The 17,597-nt window shown below is 39.0% G+C and overlaps 1 protein-coding gene and 1 pseudogene across 4 annotated transcripts in view; both read left to right on the top strand.

The window, feature by feature from the left end:
- Window positions 1-17,597, top strand: part of DAP3 (death associated protein 3) — a 36,052-nt gene that overhangs the window by 3,216 nt on the left and 15,239 nt on the right. For all 4 annotated transcript variants that reach the window (XM_043875886.1, XM_043875887.1, XM_043875888.1 and 1 more), the window contains exon 2: window positions 16,847-16,898. In XM_043875886.1, coding sequence (XP_043731821.1) covers window positions 16,857-16,898 — 42 coding nt within the window. In that variant the 5' untranslated portion in view covers window positions 16,847-16,856. The remainder of the gene's footprint in view (window positions 1-16,846; window positions 16,899-17,597) is intronic.
- Window positions 14,212-16,828, top strand: LOC122676540 (annotated as a pseudogene).

Raw genomic sequence — 17,597 nt, 5'->3', positions numbered from 1 at the left:
ATTATCTGGTAACCCTGCTGCAATTACAAGAGTTCTTGAAAGATGGAAGAGGAGGACCAAAGAGTCAGTGTCAGAGTGATGCAGTAGGACATAGACTTGACCAGCTGCTGCAGGCAGACTTTGAAGATGAAGGGCAACCTCTAAAACCTAGAGAAGTCAAGAAAAGAGATTCTCTACAAGAGCACCCAGAAAGAACACCGTCCTGCTGACACTTTGATTTTGGACTTCTAAACCACAGAACTCTAGATGACAAATTTACGTTGTTTTATTATTATTACCAGGTTTGTGATAATTTGTTACAGCAGCAATAGGAAACACAGAAAGGGAGCCAAATCACGACTACCTCCAGAGTACTTTGCCTTGGATGGTGGTTTTGTACTTTAATTTAAAAGAGGGTAAGATTTAACAAAGTTTTCCTTAAGCACAGTGAGAGGCCCTCAGCAAAACTGCCTAGATTTCCAGTGTTTCCTTACTGCTCTGCCTCTGGCATCCATCCTCACGCTGTAAATAGACAGCTGGGCTCTATGCTGTCTGTACAGCGGCAGACTTAGCTAGGCTGAGCTCAGATTTCCCCACTAGAATAGAAGTCATTAAACATTTATCTCATGATGCTTCCTTGCCGGGATGTTGCAGCAGGGAACGGTGGAGTGCAGATTAGCAGGAAAAGCTTTTCAGCGTACACTTTTTAAAAAATATTTATTTATTTGGCTTCGTCTGGTCTTAGTTGTGGCACACCGGCTCTCTAGTTTCAGCTCACAGGCTACCCGAAGATGTGTGGGATCTTAGTTCCCTGACCAGGGATCGAATCCGAGTTCCCCACATTCCAAGGCAGAGTTTCAAACATTTAAAGATACAACCTACTGGAGCATCATCAGGGTTAACTTTACATTTGACAAGTTATGGTAAATACTATAAAAATATAGAGCTTCAAACTCTTATATGATTAGTTATATATATATGTGTGTGTGTGTATGTGTGTATATATATATATATATATATATATATATATATATATATAATTAGTCCATAAATAATTTTCTATTTACCAAGGGAAGAACTCTGCAATTTTTGTTTGGGTACCATGATTTTAAACTCATGTTTCAGGTAATTGCCTTTTAGCAAAGTAGAAGTGTACACTCCTCACTGCCTGGGTTCAAAGCCTAACTCTTTTACTTGGTAGCTGTGCAAACTTGGGTAGAAATTAGTCATAGTAATAACCAATTTTTTTTTTTAAGTAATTTAATCCTTTTAAGAATCCTGTATGTAAATACTACCATTTTCTCCATTTTAGAAATGAGGAAACAGACAACACAAAGTTTAAGTAACTTGTTTAAGGTCACACAACTATTAAGTAGGAGAGCCCCCTTTCAAATCCTAGAAGTTAGATTCTTTTTTTTAAAAGAAGTTATTTTTGAGTCCATGTTTTTAACTATTCTGCCATACTTGCCACTCTGTAAGTTGGAGATAATATTTACGTCATTGAATTGTTTTGAAAATATACAGAGTTAATTTACATAAAGCACTCAGACCAGTGCCTGATCTACAGAAAATGTTTAGGAAATGTTAGCTGTTGCTATTGTGGTTGCTGAAGGTTGTTTTGTTTTGTTTTGTGAACCCTAGATGTTTTCCTCTGTACTGGAAGAAAGTGAACATCAAAGCAGATGTTCCTTATTCCCGTTTTTCCCAGTACAGCCCTTGTATATTTTTTTATATGTTGATATTTTAAATTGCTCTTAGCTTGGTAAATGTTACAGTACCAAAGGAAGGGAAAATGTCTGGAAAACACTACTATAGTCCTTGCTCTCGATTTACAGATAGGAAACTTGGGCTCACAGAGTCAGGGGGAGGGGGGAGATGTTTTTACAAGCTGGAAACAATGTTGTCTTTCCTGTGAAGAATGTTACATGAAAAGTTCCCTTGTGAGAAACCTGAGGGCTTCCAAACCCTGCTAGGGCAGAGTCAGATGTGTTGCTGGGGCGGGGCCCCACTGTCTATTATCTTTAACCTCAACCTAACACAATTGGATGCAGCAGGACTTTTCTAAACAGAGTAATATAATTCATACAGAAAAGCTATTTGTTAACTTAAAGGATTCAGTAGGCGTTTGTTGATTTAATTTTTTTTTTTTAATTTACTTTCTCCCTGGGTGACAGCAACATGGTTCAGAGGTCAAAAAGTATAAAAGACACTACTGTCTCTCTTCCTGCCCCCACAAGAAACCATTTCCTTTCCCTGAAGGCAAATAGGATTATCAATTTTTGTATATCCTTCAAAATATTCACCTTTTTGCTAACAAATTGGATAGATTTCCCCCTTTTTACATAAATTATAACTTGCTGTATATATTGTTCTGCATTTTGTTTTTGTTTTGTTTTTCACTTAATATATATTAGAGATTTTTTCCTCATTAATATGGAGAGAGCTTCTGGGATTGTTTTGTTTCTAAACGGCTGCATAGTATCCCATTGTATGGATATGCCGCTTCTCTGCTGCATTAGGCTCTTTCCATGCTTGCAATATTAGAAACAGTGTTGCAGTGAATAATCTACAAGAAGCAAATTTTTCCTACAGGACTCAAGATTTAGAAAACTGTCTCTCAACCTTGGAACTGCTGAAATTTGGGGCTGGGATAATTCTTTGTTGTGGGATTGTCTCCTGTGCATTGCAGAATGTTTAACAGAAACCCTGGCCTCTCTACTCACTGGAAGCCAGTAGCACCTCTCCCCGAAGTTCTGACATCCAAACCCCTCCCGGACATTGCCAGATGTTTCACAGGGGCAAAGGTGCCGGTTTAGAAAAAAGATTCCTAGGACTTCCCCAGTGGCCCAGAGGTTAGGATTCCACGTTCTTAATGCAGGGGTTGCAGATTGAATCCCTATCCCTGGTCGGGGAACTGAGATCCCACATGCTACATGACATGGCCAAAAAATAATAAATACATGAATGAAAAAGAATTACTGATCATTGGGAAATCAGTCTAATTTCAATAGAGAAAAAGTTATGGCAGACTAACATATTGTCTTTTGTCAGAATTCCTTGAATAGTAAACCAAAATAATGCCATCTTATATATATAATATCTTCATTAATATAAGACATTTGATAATTTCATGGCTTTTTGAAGAAATATGTACTGAATGCTGAATTGGTTATATAACCATACCCAGAGACTACCTGTTCTTAAATGGGTTGAAATTCCCTTAACCATCGACATCTTTGCAGTGGTTCTCACTCTTAGCTGCATGTTGGAATCAGTTAGGTAACTGTGATACTTATGAAATACCTGTCTGAATCTCACTACCAGACATTGTGTTTTAACTGGTCTGAGATACAATCTGGGCAGCAGAGTTTTAATTATACTCAGGTGATTCTAATGTGCAGCCAACATTGAGAACTAGTGACCTAGGCTATGCTACAGAACTCTTCAGATAACTGTATCGTATTAAATTGTTACTTGAATGAAATAGCTGAGGATATATTTTTAAATTTATAATTCTCACACAATTTTTAAAGGATAGGTAATATGTTGGTGGTAGATTTCAGAAAAACATTCAGATCTCCATATGTAGGATCCTGAATTGGAACCTATAACAGAAAGAGTACACTATCAAAAAAGTTTGCAAAATCCAAATAAAGTCCATGGTTTAGTTAATAGTATTGTAACAAATAGTAATTTCTTAATTTTGATAATTGTGCTAAGGGCATGTAAGATGTTACTATTAGGAGAAGTTGGATGAAGGGTGTAAGGAAACTCTTTGTACTATCTTTGCTGTTCTTTTGGCCCAAAGTTTTTAAAAATAAAAACTAAAAAACTATTACAAATGTTTATCCCTTGAAACTACCTGTGTGACTCAAGATTTCTAATATTATGCATACAAAATAAAGTCAAATTTCATCTGATGCTAAAACTGATATGAAAACTGCAACTCTATTCAATAATTTCTGGTTTGGAATTTTACCAAAACAGTTTTGGGCTTCCCAGGTGGCTTAGTGGTAAAGAATCTGCCTGCCAAGCAGGAGACACAGGTTCAATCCCTGGGTCAGGAAGATCCCCTGGAGAAGGAAAGGGCAACCCACTCCAGTATTCTTGCCTGGGAAATCCCATGGACAGAGGAGCCTGGCGGGCTACTATTCAGGGTTACAAAAGAGTCAGACATGAATGACTTAGTGACTAAGCAACAACAAAACAACTTTTAGTTCTCATTGATTAACTTTATAACTAAATGTATAAAATTGTGAAGTTTCAAAAACTTCTATTAATATAGATAATATTGACAAAAAAGTTACAAAACAATTTTAATAATTCAGTTATTCTTAACTAAGGTCAAAATCAACAAATAGCTGCACAAATAAAGTGTTGAGGCTACCTAGGAAGAAAAATGGTATAGTGATGAGGAATATTTACTTTCAATTCCAATAACCATGTTTAGATCCAAGCTTCTCCATTTTTTAACAGTACAGTGGTTTCCACTTGTTAGAAGAATTGTAATTTTGCAGCAAAAGTGAAAATGAAAGTCACTCAGTTGTGTCCTACTCTTTGCGACCCTGTGGTCTAATTTTACAGACCCTCCCATAAAGTGGTAAAGTCTCCTTCCTACCATTTGACTCCAACCTGGACTATATGCGTGTGCTAGGTTGCTCAGTCATGTCCGACTCCTGGCGGCCCCATGGACTAAAAACACAGGACACCATACCTGTAACTTCCATAACTGTCCAGTGTGCACTCAGTCGAGTCCGACTCTTTGCAGTCCTATCAACTGTAGCCCAGCAGGCTCCTCTGCCCATGGAATTTTCCAAGCAAGAATATGGGAGTGGGGTGCCATTTCCTACTTCGGGGGATCTTCCCAAACCAGGGATTGAACCCTGATCAAGTTGGTCTATCATGGTCTGCAACAGAATGCAACAGTCTTTACTGGTCTGAGCCAGGTTTGAAGGGATCTAAAGTGTTTTAGTTCTCTTGGACCTTTGCTACTGCTGTGACAAGTCCAGGCCACTCTGCAAAGAAGCTGAGTAGAATCAGTCATCCTAGTTGAGACCAACCTCAGATGCATGAGGAAGTACTTCAAAGATAGCCAGATCTGGTCCAGAGCAAGAGAAGTAACCAGCTTGTAGCTGTAGACTTCTGAGTGATAATAGTTATTATTTTAAACCACTGAGTTTTGGGGTAGTTTGTTCAGCAGCAGCAGCTGATAAAATGCTTCAGAGGCTGCTGTGATGCTAAAATAACATAAAGCATATATTATATATTAGTACATTGTCTGGCATATAGTAATCACTGCATCTTAGCTTCTGTTTTTGGTTGTTTTAATATGGCTAAAACAATATTTTTTAATAGCTTTATTGAGGTTGACATACTGTAATTCACGTACAGTTAAACTCAGTGTCTTTCAAGTGTACAGTTCAGTTTTTAGTACATTCACAAAGTTGCATAAACATTGCTACTGTCTAGTTTTAGAGCATTTTTATTGCCCCGGGAGTACCCACCAGTCATCCGTCTCCATTCTCCCCTCTCCCAGCTCTGGCAGTCACTCATCTAATTTTCTGTCTCAGGAGGTTTGCCTGTTGTGAACATTTCATATAATTAGAAGTATACTACATATGATCTTTTGTGACAGACTTCATTCCTTTTGTTTAAAGGTTCATCCATGTTGTAACATGTATCAGAGCTTTATTTCTTTTTATTTACTGAATAATGTTCCATTGAATGACTACACCGCATCTGTTTATCAGTTAATGGACATTTGGATTGTTTCTAGATTTTGGCTATTATGAATGATGCAGCTGTGAGCATTTCCACACAAATGGTTATGTGTGCAAATGTTTTCTTTTCTCTTGGGGAAAGATTGCTAGGTTATTTGGTAAATCCATGTTAAAACTTTTGAGAAAATGACTAACAGTTTGCCAAAGTGACTGAGCCATTTTACAATCCTAGCATGTATGAGGATTCCAGTTTTTCTGCATCCTCCTCAATGCTTGTTATTGTCTGTTCTTTTTGATTTTAGCTATCCTTGTGAGTGTGAAGTAGTATCACATTGTGTTTTTTTTTTAATTAATTTATTTAAGATTAAAAGACACTTGCTCCTTGGAAGAAAAGCTGTGACAACCTAGACAGTGTATTAAAGAGCAGACATTACTTTGTCAACAAAGGTCCGGATAGTCAAAGCTACGGGTTCTCCAGTAGTCATGTACGGATATGAGAGCTGGACCATAAAGAAGGCTGAGCACTGAAGTATTGATGCTTCTGAATTGTGGTGCTGGAGAAGACTCTTGAGAGTCCCTTGAACTGCAGGGAGATCAAAGCAGTTAATCCTAAAGGAAATCAGCCCTGATATTCATTGTAAGGACTGATGCTGAAGCTGAAACTCCAATATTTTGGCCATCTGATGCAAAGAACTGACTCATTGGAAAAGACTCTGATGCTAGGAAAGATTGAGGGCAGGAGGAGAAAGGGGCAACAGAGGATGAGGGACACAGATTTCAGCAAATTCCGGGAGATAGTGAAGGACAGGATAGCCTGGTGTGCTACAGTCCATGGGGTTGCAAAGAGTCCGACACAACTGAGCAACTGAACAACAACAAAATTTCTTTGGCTGCATTGGTTCTTAGTCTCATGGGATCTTTTGTTGTAGCACATGGGCTCTGGAGTAGTGGTGCGCAGGCTTAGTTGCTCCGAGCCATGGGGGATTTTAGTGCGCTGACGGGGATGGAACCCATGCTCCCTGCATTGTAAGGTGGCCTTTTGCACTGGACCAGGGAAGTCCTGTATCACATTGTGTTTCTGATTTGCATTTTCCTAGTGGTGTTGAGAGTCCTTTCATGTGCTTAATGGTCATTATATATCTTCTTTGGAGAAACGACTGTTTAAGACCTTGGACCATTTTTGAGTTATGTTTTCTTTTTATTGCTCAGTTCTCTGTATATGGATATACAGATATATAATCAGATATATTATATCTTTATCAGATACATAATTTGCAAATCTTTTCTGGCATTCTGTGGGTTTTTTACTTTCTTTGTTTCGTTGTGTTTTGTTTGTTTCTTTTCTCTTTTTTTTTTTTTTTTTTTGCTGATTCCCCCACCAGAGATCAAACCTGGCTCTGGCTATGAAAGCACTGATTCCTAACCACTGAACTGCTGAGGAGTTATCTGTCTTGATAGTATCCTTTGAAGCAGAAATTTTTAATTTTGATGAAGTCCAAGTATCTATTTTTATTTTTGTTATTTGAGCTTTTGGCATCATTAAGAAACCATTGCATAATCCAAAGTCCCAGAGATTTACTCCTGTATTTTCTTCTAAGAGTTTTATAGTTTTAGCACTTCCATTTAGGTCTGTAATCTATTTTGAGTTAATTTTTGTATGTGATGTGAGGTAGGAGTGGTAATTTCTTTCTTTTACATGTGAATATTCTGCTGTCCCACCATTTCTTGAAGACTGTTCTTGCTCCCATTGGATTTTCTTGGCACTCATGTTAAAAATCAGCTGACTGTGGTGTAAGAGTTTATTACTAAATTCTCAACTCTGTTCCATTTATCTGTAGGCATATAGGTCAGACATAAGATCTATAGGCATATGCTCATACCATAACTTTCGAAATCAGGAATGTAAGCCCTCCAACTTTTCTTTTTTTTTCAAGGTTTTATAGGCTATTCTGAGTTCATTGCATTTTCATATGAATTTTGAGATCAGCTTGACAATTTCCATTAAAAGGCTGCTGGGATTTTGCTAGATAATAATATTTGTTTCATAACCACTGGTGGCTCAGATGGTAAAGAATCTTCTGCCTGCAGTCAGGAGACCCAGGTTCAATCCCTGGGTCAGGAAGATCCCCTGGAGAAGGAAATGGCAACCCTCTCCAGTATTCTTGCCTAGAAAATCCCACGGACAGAGGAATCTGGCAGGCTACAGTCCCTAGGATGAGAGTCGGACACAACTGAGTGACTAACACTAGGACTTAGGAATATTTGTTTAAAAAAGAAAGAACTGATGATATTGGTGAACCGTGTTCTCAGTGAAACACTGGTGTTACAGAATAACAAAATAATTACCCTTGAAAATATAAAATTTAGAAACAGTATGTGATACCTGAAGAGTATTGGTGAGTACTGTAAAGGACTAGTATGATGATTGCTTTGAGAAACTTAAAACATTTACCCAGGGAAAGATAAAATAGGGGACATAACTATCTTCAATTTATTGTGTGAAAGGTGGCTTGTAAAACCAAATAGAAAGACTGGGATAGTGGATTGAAAGCTACAAGGAGACATTTTACCTCAGACTGTGAAAGAACTTTCCATAAAAGCTGAAAACCATATGAACTGCTTAGTGAGTTCCCCATCAGTGGCAATATTCAGGCACTTGATAATTGACAATACAGTGGCTAATGGGAAAGAATGCAGAATCACACATGGATTTAAATGCTAGAACTGTCACTTCTAGGCTATATACCTTCAGGCAAGTTAGTCTGTCCATCCCTGTTTTCATGTGTACTTAATCGTATCTACTTCATAGGACTGTGTTGTCAGACAGTGCTTATAAATTGCTTAATACAGTGCCTGTTTCTGGGGAAAAAAAAAAAAAGAAAAACTGAGAATAAGATCATTGTAGTATTAATTTAATTCTGAATGAGCTCTGTATGAAGTAGATCACCTTAACCTTAAGAATTTATGATTATCTTTACACAAAAACCTGTAAACAAATGTTTAATTGCAGTTTATTCATAATAGCCGAAACCTGGACCTTCAGTGGATGAATAAACAGTTTATGAATAAACATTCATACCATGGAATTGTACTCAGAATCCAAAGAACAAACTATTGGGGCATGAGTTTGATCCCTGGTCAGGGAATTAAGATACCAAATGCAGTACAAGATCCCACAAGCTGCATAGCATGGCCCAAAAAAAAGTTTTTAAAAAAGAAGGAACTATTGATACATGTAACACACAGCCCAGATGAATCTCCAGAAAATTATGGTGACTGGAAAAAGCTGATAGTAAACGGTTGCATATAGTATGATTTCATATATGTAACATTCTTGAAACGACAAAATTATAGAAACAGAACAGACTAGTTGTTGTCATGGTTAAGGAATGGGAAGGTTGTGAAAGGGAGGTGCAAGAGGCTGTGTAAGGGCTATGTGAGGGATCCTTAAAGTGATGGAAATGTTTTGTGTTTTGACTGTGTTAATGTCAGTATCTTGGTACTATATTGTACTATAGTTTAGCAAGATGTTACCATTGGAAGAGACTGGGTAAAGGATACATTGTTGTTGTGTTAGATACTCAGTCCAGTCTGACTCTTTGGGATCTCCTGGACTGTAGCCTGCCCGGCTTCTCTGTTCATGGGATTTCCCAGGCAAGAATATTGGAGTGGGTTGCCATTCCTTTCTCCAGGGAATCTTCCTGATCCAGGGATCAAACCTGGGTCTACCGGATTGCAGGCAGATTCTTTACCATCTGAGCCACAAGGATACATGGAACATGTATTACTTATTTCAACTGCATGTGAATCTACCAATGTCTCAATGGTAAATGCTTACTTTAAAAAATCATTTTTGTGACCACTGAAGTGTTAGTACATAATCTTTGGGAGAGCTTTGTAAGTTTGGTACAGGCTTTTTCTGATTTCATTTTCAGTATACATTTGGCCTATGTGAGAACACTTTTTTTAAAAAAGAGGATCCTAGCACTATCCAAAAAGTTTCATCAAAAGAGTGACAGAACTTTCAATAAAGTAGTGAGTAAATGTTCCTTCCGAGTATACCTGAAAAGGCTCCAAGTTATTTAAAGACTCTATAATTATTTATCTCTGGGATTTGCTTGTTTTATCCACACCTTAAACAAAGCATGACTGGGACTGGAAGAAGGACTTTTCCACCTAGAACAGTAGAAACAGACAATGGGCAGAGTCTCAGGGTGACGGAAGTGGAGCCGTATCAGAGACGCATCTCAATGACGTCATTGAGAAACTTTTCCTCGATCTTTACTTCCTAGAAAACTTGCAGTAATTATTTATCTTTAATTTTCACCTTCAGTCTTCTTATGGTTTTTTTTCCCTACTTTTTATTGTGGTAAAATGTATATAAAATAAACTTTACCATTATAACCATTTATTTTTCATCGTAACGATTTTTAAGGGTACAGTTCCACGCTGTTTTACATTCACATTATTGTGCAGCCGTTCATCTCCATAACTCTTTTCATCTTGTACCATCAGGAAACCGGTCCTTTATCTGCCTTCCAGTAACAATGTGATTAACTTGTGCTCTGCAAATCAGCACTCAAAGGATATGAAAAAACTGAAAGGAGAAATCTTTACTAAGTTTTTTCATAGTATTAGTGCCTTTGAGCCTTTTTTTTTTTTTTTTTTGAAGTGCCCTGATTTGTATTTATCTTGGAATGTAGATTCAAGGGATTAGATCTGATAAACAGAGTGCCTGAAGAACTGTGGATGTAGGTTTGTAACATTGCATAGGAGGCGGTGATCAAAAGAAAAAAATCTCCAAGAAAATGAAATGCAAAAAGGCAAAATGGTTGTCTGAGGAGGCCTTACAAATAGCTGAGAAAAGAAGAGAAGCTAAAGGCAAAGAAGAAAAGAAAAGATATACCCATTTGAATGCAGAGTTTCAAAGAATAGCAAGGAGAGATCAGAAAGCCTTAATAAGTGATCAGTGCAGAGAAATAAAGGAAAGCAATAGAATGGGAAAGACAAGAGATCTCTTCAAGAAAACTAAAGATACCAAAGGAACATTTCATGCAAAGATGGGCACAATAAAGGACAGCTATGGTATGGATCTAACAGAAGCAGAAGATATTAAGAAGAGGTGGCAAGAATACACAGAAGAACTATACAAAAAAGATCTCAATGACCCAGATAACCATGATGGTGTGATCACTAGAGCCAGACATCCTGGAGTGTGAAGTCAAGTGGGCCTTAGGAAGCATCACTATGAACAAAGCTAGTGGAGGTGATGGAATTCCAGCTGAGCTAATTCAAATCCTGAAAGCTTTTAAGTGCTGCACTCAATATGCCAGCAAATTTGGAAAACTCGGCAGTGGCCACAGGACTGGAAAAGGTCGGTTTTCATTCCAATCCCAAAGAAAGGCAATGCCAAAGAATGCTCAAACTACCGCACAATTGCACTCATCTCACACGCTAGCAAAGTAATGCTCAAAATTCTCCATGCTTGGCTTCAGCAATACATGAACTGAGAATTTCCAGATGTTCAAGCTGGATTTAGAAAAGGCAGAGGAACCAGAGATCAAATAGAAAAAGCAAGAGAATTCCAGAAAAACATCTACTACTTCTTCATTGACTACACTAAAGCCTTTGACTGTGTGGATCACAACAAACTGTGAAAAATTCTTAAAAAGGTGGGAATACCACACCACCCATACCTGCCTCCTGGGAAACCTATATGCAGGTCAAGAAGCAACAGTTAGAAAAGGACTTGGAACAACAGGCTGGTTCCAAATTGGGAAAGGAGTATGTTAAGACTGTGTATTGCTTATTTAACTTGTATGCCAGTACATAATGTGAAATGCTGGGCTGGATGAAGCACAAGCTGAAATCAAGATTGCCAGGAGAAATATCAATAACCTCAGATATGCAGATGACACCACCCTTATGGCTCAAAGCGAAGAGGAACTAAAGAGCATGTTGGTAAAAGTGAAAGAGGAGAGTGAAATAGTTGGCTTAAAACTCAACATTCAAAAAATGAAGATCATGGCATCTGGCCCCATCACTTCGTGGCAAATAGATGGGGAAACAGTGGAAACAGTGAGAGACTTTATTTTCTTGAGCTCCAGAATCACTGCAGATGGTAACTACAGCCATGAAATTAAAAGACACTTGCTCCTTGGAAGAAAAGGTATGACCAAGCTAGAGAGCATATTAAAAAGCAGAGACATTACCTTGCTGACAAAGGTCCATCTAGTCAAGGCTAGGGTTTTTCAGTAGTCATGTATGGATGTGAGAGTTGGACCATAAAGAAAACTGAGCGCTGAAGAATTGATGCTTTTGAACTGTGGTGTTGGAGAAGACTCTTGAGAATCCCTTGGACTGCAAGGAGATCCAACCAGTCAATCTTAAGGGAAATCAGTCCTTAATATTCTTTGAAAGGACTGATGCTGAAGTTGAAGCTCCAGTCTTTGGCCATCTGATGTGAAGAATTGACTCATTGGAAAAGACCCTGATGCTGGGAAAGATTGAAGGCAGGAGGAGAAGGGGACGATAGAGGATGAGATGGTTGGATAGTATCACCGACTCAATAGGCATGAGTTTGAGCAAGCTCCGGGAGTTGGTGATAGACAGGGAAGCCTGGTGTGCTGCAGTCCATGGAGTCACAAAGAGTCAGACACAAATGAATGACCGAACTGAACTGGAATGTAGAGTGAGCACATATTCTATTCTTTCTGCTTTCATTTGGCCTGTCAATTTGATTTTTGTTTTTTTTTTTTTTTTTACTTAAAGTTATTTTATAGGACTTGGAAAATGTGGTTTAGTCTGGATTGTCTGCTTTGAGATTATACTTTTGAGATTCACCCTCCTTTTTTCCTTAAAATATCTTCTCTCATTCTTATATAAGCCGTGTGTGTGTGTGTGTGTGTGTGTGTGTGTGTCCTTTACCTTTAAAAGCAGTAGAAAAATATTGAAGGGTTTTAAGAGCAAGACTTCAGTGGAAAGGATGGATTGGAGAAGTTCAAGGATGGAGGCTAGTAAGATACAAGATGACTGGGTAAAAGATGGAAAGCTGGTCACATTTTCCTGACCAGCATTTCCCATAATTTCTAAAACATAGCCAGAGTAATGGCCTCAGTGACCACAGGCATACATGGAGAAAGTACTACCCTCAGGATTATGTCACCACTCTTTCTAGGACCCAACCTCCCTGCAGAGCTGCAGCCCACAGATGTCTCACGTTAGTGGTGGTACCAGGGCACATTGAGAAGAAATAAGGAGCAAGGTTGAGTAGGCTAGATACTGTTGGAGTGACACTGGGTCATAAGTAGTTTGGGAATTGGAAAAGTTGACGTTGGGTGGGGAGCTTAGGGTTGGAAATCAGCTGACATGGAGGGTTAGAATTGGTATGGAGGTTGGTTGTCACAGATGGGAGGCAGGGAGTTGAGGTAATTGAAATAGGGAAGGAATGAAGTTAAGAAACTGAAGTTAAGAAAATTGAGCTGGTCAGAGATGGTGGTGTTAGGTGCCAGGTGATGGTTGTATCAGGTGGAAATCAATGCTGGGTGGTTTTGGGCACTGGGTTGTTGTGTTGGTGGTTGCCAGAAGTACCCCCAGGTTCTGTGATTCCTTAGAAGGACTCAGAGGTCAGCATATAGTTGTACTTACAGCTATGACTTATTACAGCAAAAAGATATAGATCAAAATCAGTACAGGAAGAAGACACATTGGGCAAGATCTGGAGAACACCAGGTATAAATTTCCAGGAGTCCTTTCCCTGTAGAATCGTGTAAGACACACTTGATTCCTTCAGCAAAAAGTTGACAACACATGAGATGTTGCCACCCGGGGAAACTATCAGTCTCGGTGCCCAGGGTGTTTAATTGGGGCGGGGCGTGTAATCATTTGCTGCAGCTCTTTCCTGCGCAGTTGGATTAGGTAGCGCGTGGTGGTGGTGGTGGTGGGCACTGGGCGGTGGTGAGCAGCAGTGGAGGCATTGAAGGCAGAGCTAAGGAGACTGGGGAACAGAGGGTACCTCAGCTCTGCCTGTGGCCTAGTAGAATTCATCTTCAGGCCTGGGCATATGATTATTCCACAGCAGCAACCCTTCCACTCACATCCAGGAGAATGTAATTAATAGTGTTTTGTGGAGTTCCAAGGGTTCTAAGACCAAGTAAATTTGGATTAAGAAGATTTTGGGGACGTCCCTGGTGACCCAGTGGTTAAGAGTCCACCCTCCAGTGCAGGGGGTGCAGGTTTGATCCTTGGTCGAGGAACTAGGATCTTGGGGCAGCTAAGCCCACAGGCTGCAACTGTCGAGCCCGCAAGTTCTTGTCTCCACATCAAGAGAACCCCCTTGGGCTGCAGACAGAGAAAACCTGCACACCACAACGAAGACCCAGGGCACCTTAGGGGAAAAAAATTCTCTTTGCTATTTTTTTTAATTTTGTTTTAGTCACTGAGTCAAATCCAACTCTTTGGAACCCTATGGACTATAGCTTACCAGGTTCCTCTGTCCATGGCATTCTCCAGTCAAGAATACTGGAGTGGGTTGCCATTTCCTTCTACATGGGACTTTCCCTTCCCAGGAATCCAACCCACATCTCCTGCATTGGCAGGCAGGTTCTTTACCACTGAACCACCATGGAAGCCCCTCCTCTTTACTATAGTTTTCCCCAAAGCTTTAAAATATGCAAATATATACATATATTGTAATTATTCAAGAAGTGAATAACTATATAGCATTCTCAAGTTTCTTTGGCCAGAGAACATTGATGCATTTTATGACTAGTTTCACCAAACTCGTTTTGTGAGCTGCTGCTCTAGAACTTTTGGTTTTGAAACACAGCAAAGGAGCCTGGAATCCCACATGTAAACAGGAAGCAGGCCAGTAGAGACCATGCCAGTCTTGTTCACCACTGAATGCTCTGTATGATGTGGGCATGTAGAAGCACGTCACACGTTTTGGAATGACTGAATTAAGGCATGCTTTGGCATCTTTACTAAAAAGTTAACTTTTCTACACTGCCCAGACAAGGATCCATACAGCATGTTCTGGATTCCCATTTTAATTTAAAGGGAAGCTTTCACAATGTCTAGAATACTTTATGTCCTGCAGATGAAGGGGGAGGACATCCTTAAATTTCTTGCAGCTGGAACCCACGCTTGACTCCCAAATGGAACAGTTTATCTACAAAAGGAAAAGTGATGGCATCTACATCATAAATCTGAAAACCTGGGAGGAACTTCTGTTGGCAGGTTGTGACATTGTTGCCATTGAAGGTCCAGCTGATGTGAGTGTCATATCCTCCAGGAAGCTGTGCTGAAGTTTGCTGCTGCTCCTGGAGATACTCCTATTGCTGGCCACTTCTCTCCCAGAACCTCACTAACTAGATCTGGGCAGCCTTCCAGGAGCCTAAATTTCTGGTGGTTACAGCTGCTCACAGAGACCTCTTGCGTTCACCTGCCCACCGTTGCTCTGTGTAACACAGACTCTGTGCAGAGAGGAGAGGAGAGTGGACGCTGTCATCCCATGCAACAAGAAAGCTGACTTGGTGGGTCTGATGTGGTGGATACTCACCTGGGGAAGTTCTGTGTATTCATGGCACCATCTCCTGTGAACACCGATGGGAGGTCATGCCTGATCTCTACTTTTACAAAGATCCTGAAGAGACTGAAAAAGAAGAGCAGGAGGCAGCTGAGAAGGCTGTGACCAAGGAGGAATTTTACAGTGAATAGACCCCGTCAGCTCCTAAGTTCTTTGCTGCTTAACCTGAAGTGGCAGACTGGTCTGAAGGCGTGCACGTGCTGTGGGTGCCTGTTCGGCAGTTTCCTGCTGAAGCCTGGAATGCTGAGCCTGCCCCTGAAGACCACTGTGCAGCTCCCACTGCTCAGGCCCCTGAAGATGTAGGGACGACCACTGAGTAGTCTTAAGGTGTTCTTCCACAAGCTAAAATGGAAAGAGGTTGATGGAAAGTAAACTGTTTCTAAAAGAGAAAAAATAAACTTGAGAAGTAAAAGGAAATAAAACTCATAGGCATTTGTGTCATCTCTTAACTGTACTATAAGCTCTTTTGGGTCAGGGACCATAACAGCTTTGTTCACCATTTTATTCACAGGCCCTGGCATATAACAGGTGCTCTGTAGCTGTTGAATAAATGAGTGCAACTTTGTTATCTACTAGTCAATATTGAGAGTTGCATTTAAGTATCTTAAACAGTTTTTTACTTCACATGATTAAGGTTTTTCTGTTAAATACTTCCAGCATACAAATGAATAAACATAACACATATGGCATAAAAATAAAAAAGGAAATGCTCATATATTCATTATCCATCATTTGAAGTAGATCATTATAATTTCTTTGTGTGCCCTTCCCCAATCTTGTCCCTTTATCTCTTCCCTAAGAGTAAATACTATTCTAAATATGTGTTTATCATGCTCTTTCTCTTTCAGTTTTACTACATATATGTGTATTCCCCAAATAGGATTTATGTTTTTGAGTTTCATATGAATTATATCATGTTATATATTACAGTGTGCTCTCAGTATTAGTTTTGAGATCCATCTATGCCATACATGTAACTGCAGTTTATTTTTTATGGTATTCCATTGTATGACTGTATCTCTCTTTATACACTCTTTCGTATCAGTGGACATTTGTGCTTTTTACAGTTTTTGATTATTCATATTCTGTTACTATAAACATTGTAATACACATTTTTCAGTGTACCTGTATATGTGTTTTTCTAAAATAAATACAGAGTAGAATACCTGGGCCATAGTTATGTACATTGTCAACTTTACAGATAATTTCAAATTTGTTTTCTAAGATATTTGTATTTATAATTCCATTGACAGTATAGGAAAGTTCCCAATGCTCCACAATCTCTTCAGCATTTGCTGTTGTCCTTTTTATTTTTCTCAATATGATTGTGGAAATCTCTTTGTAGTGGTTTTAATTTATATTTCTCTGATTTGTCATCAGGGTGAAACTCTTTTCATGGATTTACTAGCCATTTGTATTCCTTTTTCTGTGAAATGTCTTTTCATGGCCTCTGATCATTTTTTAATCAAATGTCTAGGCATTCTTTATTCTAGGTACTAACCCATTGTGCAGATATCTTTTCTCCGTTGTGGCTTACCTTTTCACTTTTTTTTTTTTTAAGCACAGGGATAATGCTGAAAGGAATGACAAGGCTTGTCTCCAGGGTCCATAAGGTGAGTCCTAACTGACTTACGTGCTTTGTGCAAACTGTCTTTAATTAGGTGGATTTCCTTTCTAAATTGATTGTATCCAGAATAAAATGCTCTGGTGAACTTGAGCTGACTGACCACTCAATAAAAAAGCATTCACAATTCCTTTTCTCTGCCATACACTTCGCTCCTAACTGCCCTAAAAATCCAGTAATAGTAGAATAGTTGTCCATGGAATTTTACCCTATCATAGGAGAATTAACATTTTTTAGTAGATAAATAAGCTTAAGCACAGTTATCTTTATTAATTTTTATTATTCTCTAGTTGAGTTATCATCCGTTAATGAAGTATGAAAAAAAAATAAGTTGCCAATTTCTGATAGTTGATTAAATAACAGTCATATGTAAGAAAGACAATTCTGTTACTTCATTCTGTCTTCTAATTAGCAAATAATTTTTCAGCGCATTCCATAAGGCAGATGCTCGGGAATCTAGATGACTCATCTCACTAATAACTGTTGCTGTTTGTTGGGCATTCATTATGTGCCAGACACTGTGCTAAGTTTTTTATTTCTCTTAATCTTCATGATCAACCCTAAGGTACATAATATCTTTGTTTCACAGAGGCAGAAATTGAGGATTAGAATGGCTAAGTAACTTGCCTGAGGTAACATGGTGTGAAGTTGTCAAGCCCAGACTAGATAGCGGGTCTGTCTGACTTAA

The sequence above is a fragment of the Cervus elaphus genome, chromosome 20, assembly GCF_910594005.1.
Source record: "Cervus elaphus chromosome 20, mCerEla1.1, whole genome shotgun sequence".
In the NCBI taxonomy this organism is placed as follows: Eukaryota; Metazoa; Chordata; class Mammalia; order Artiodactyla; family Cervidae; genus Cervus; species Cervus elaphus.
The sequence above is the reverse complement of the archived record's forward strand: the minus strand, read 5'-3'. Positions and strand labels throughout refer to the sequence as shown.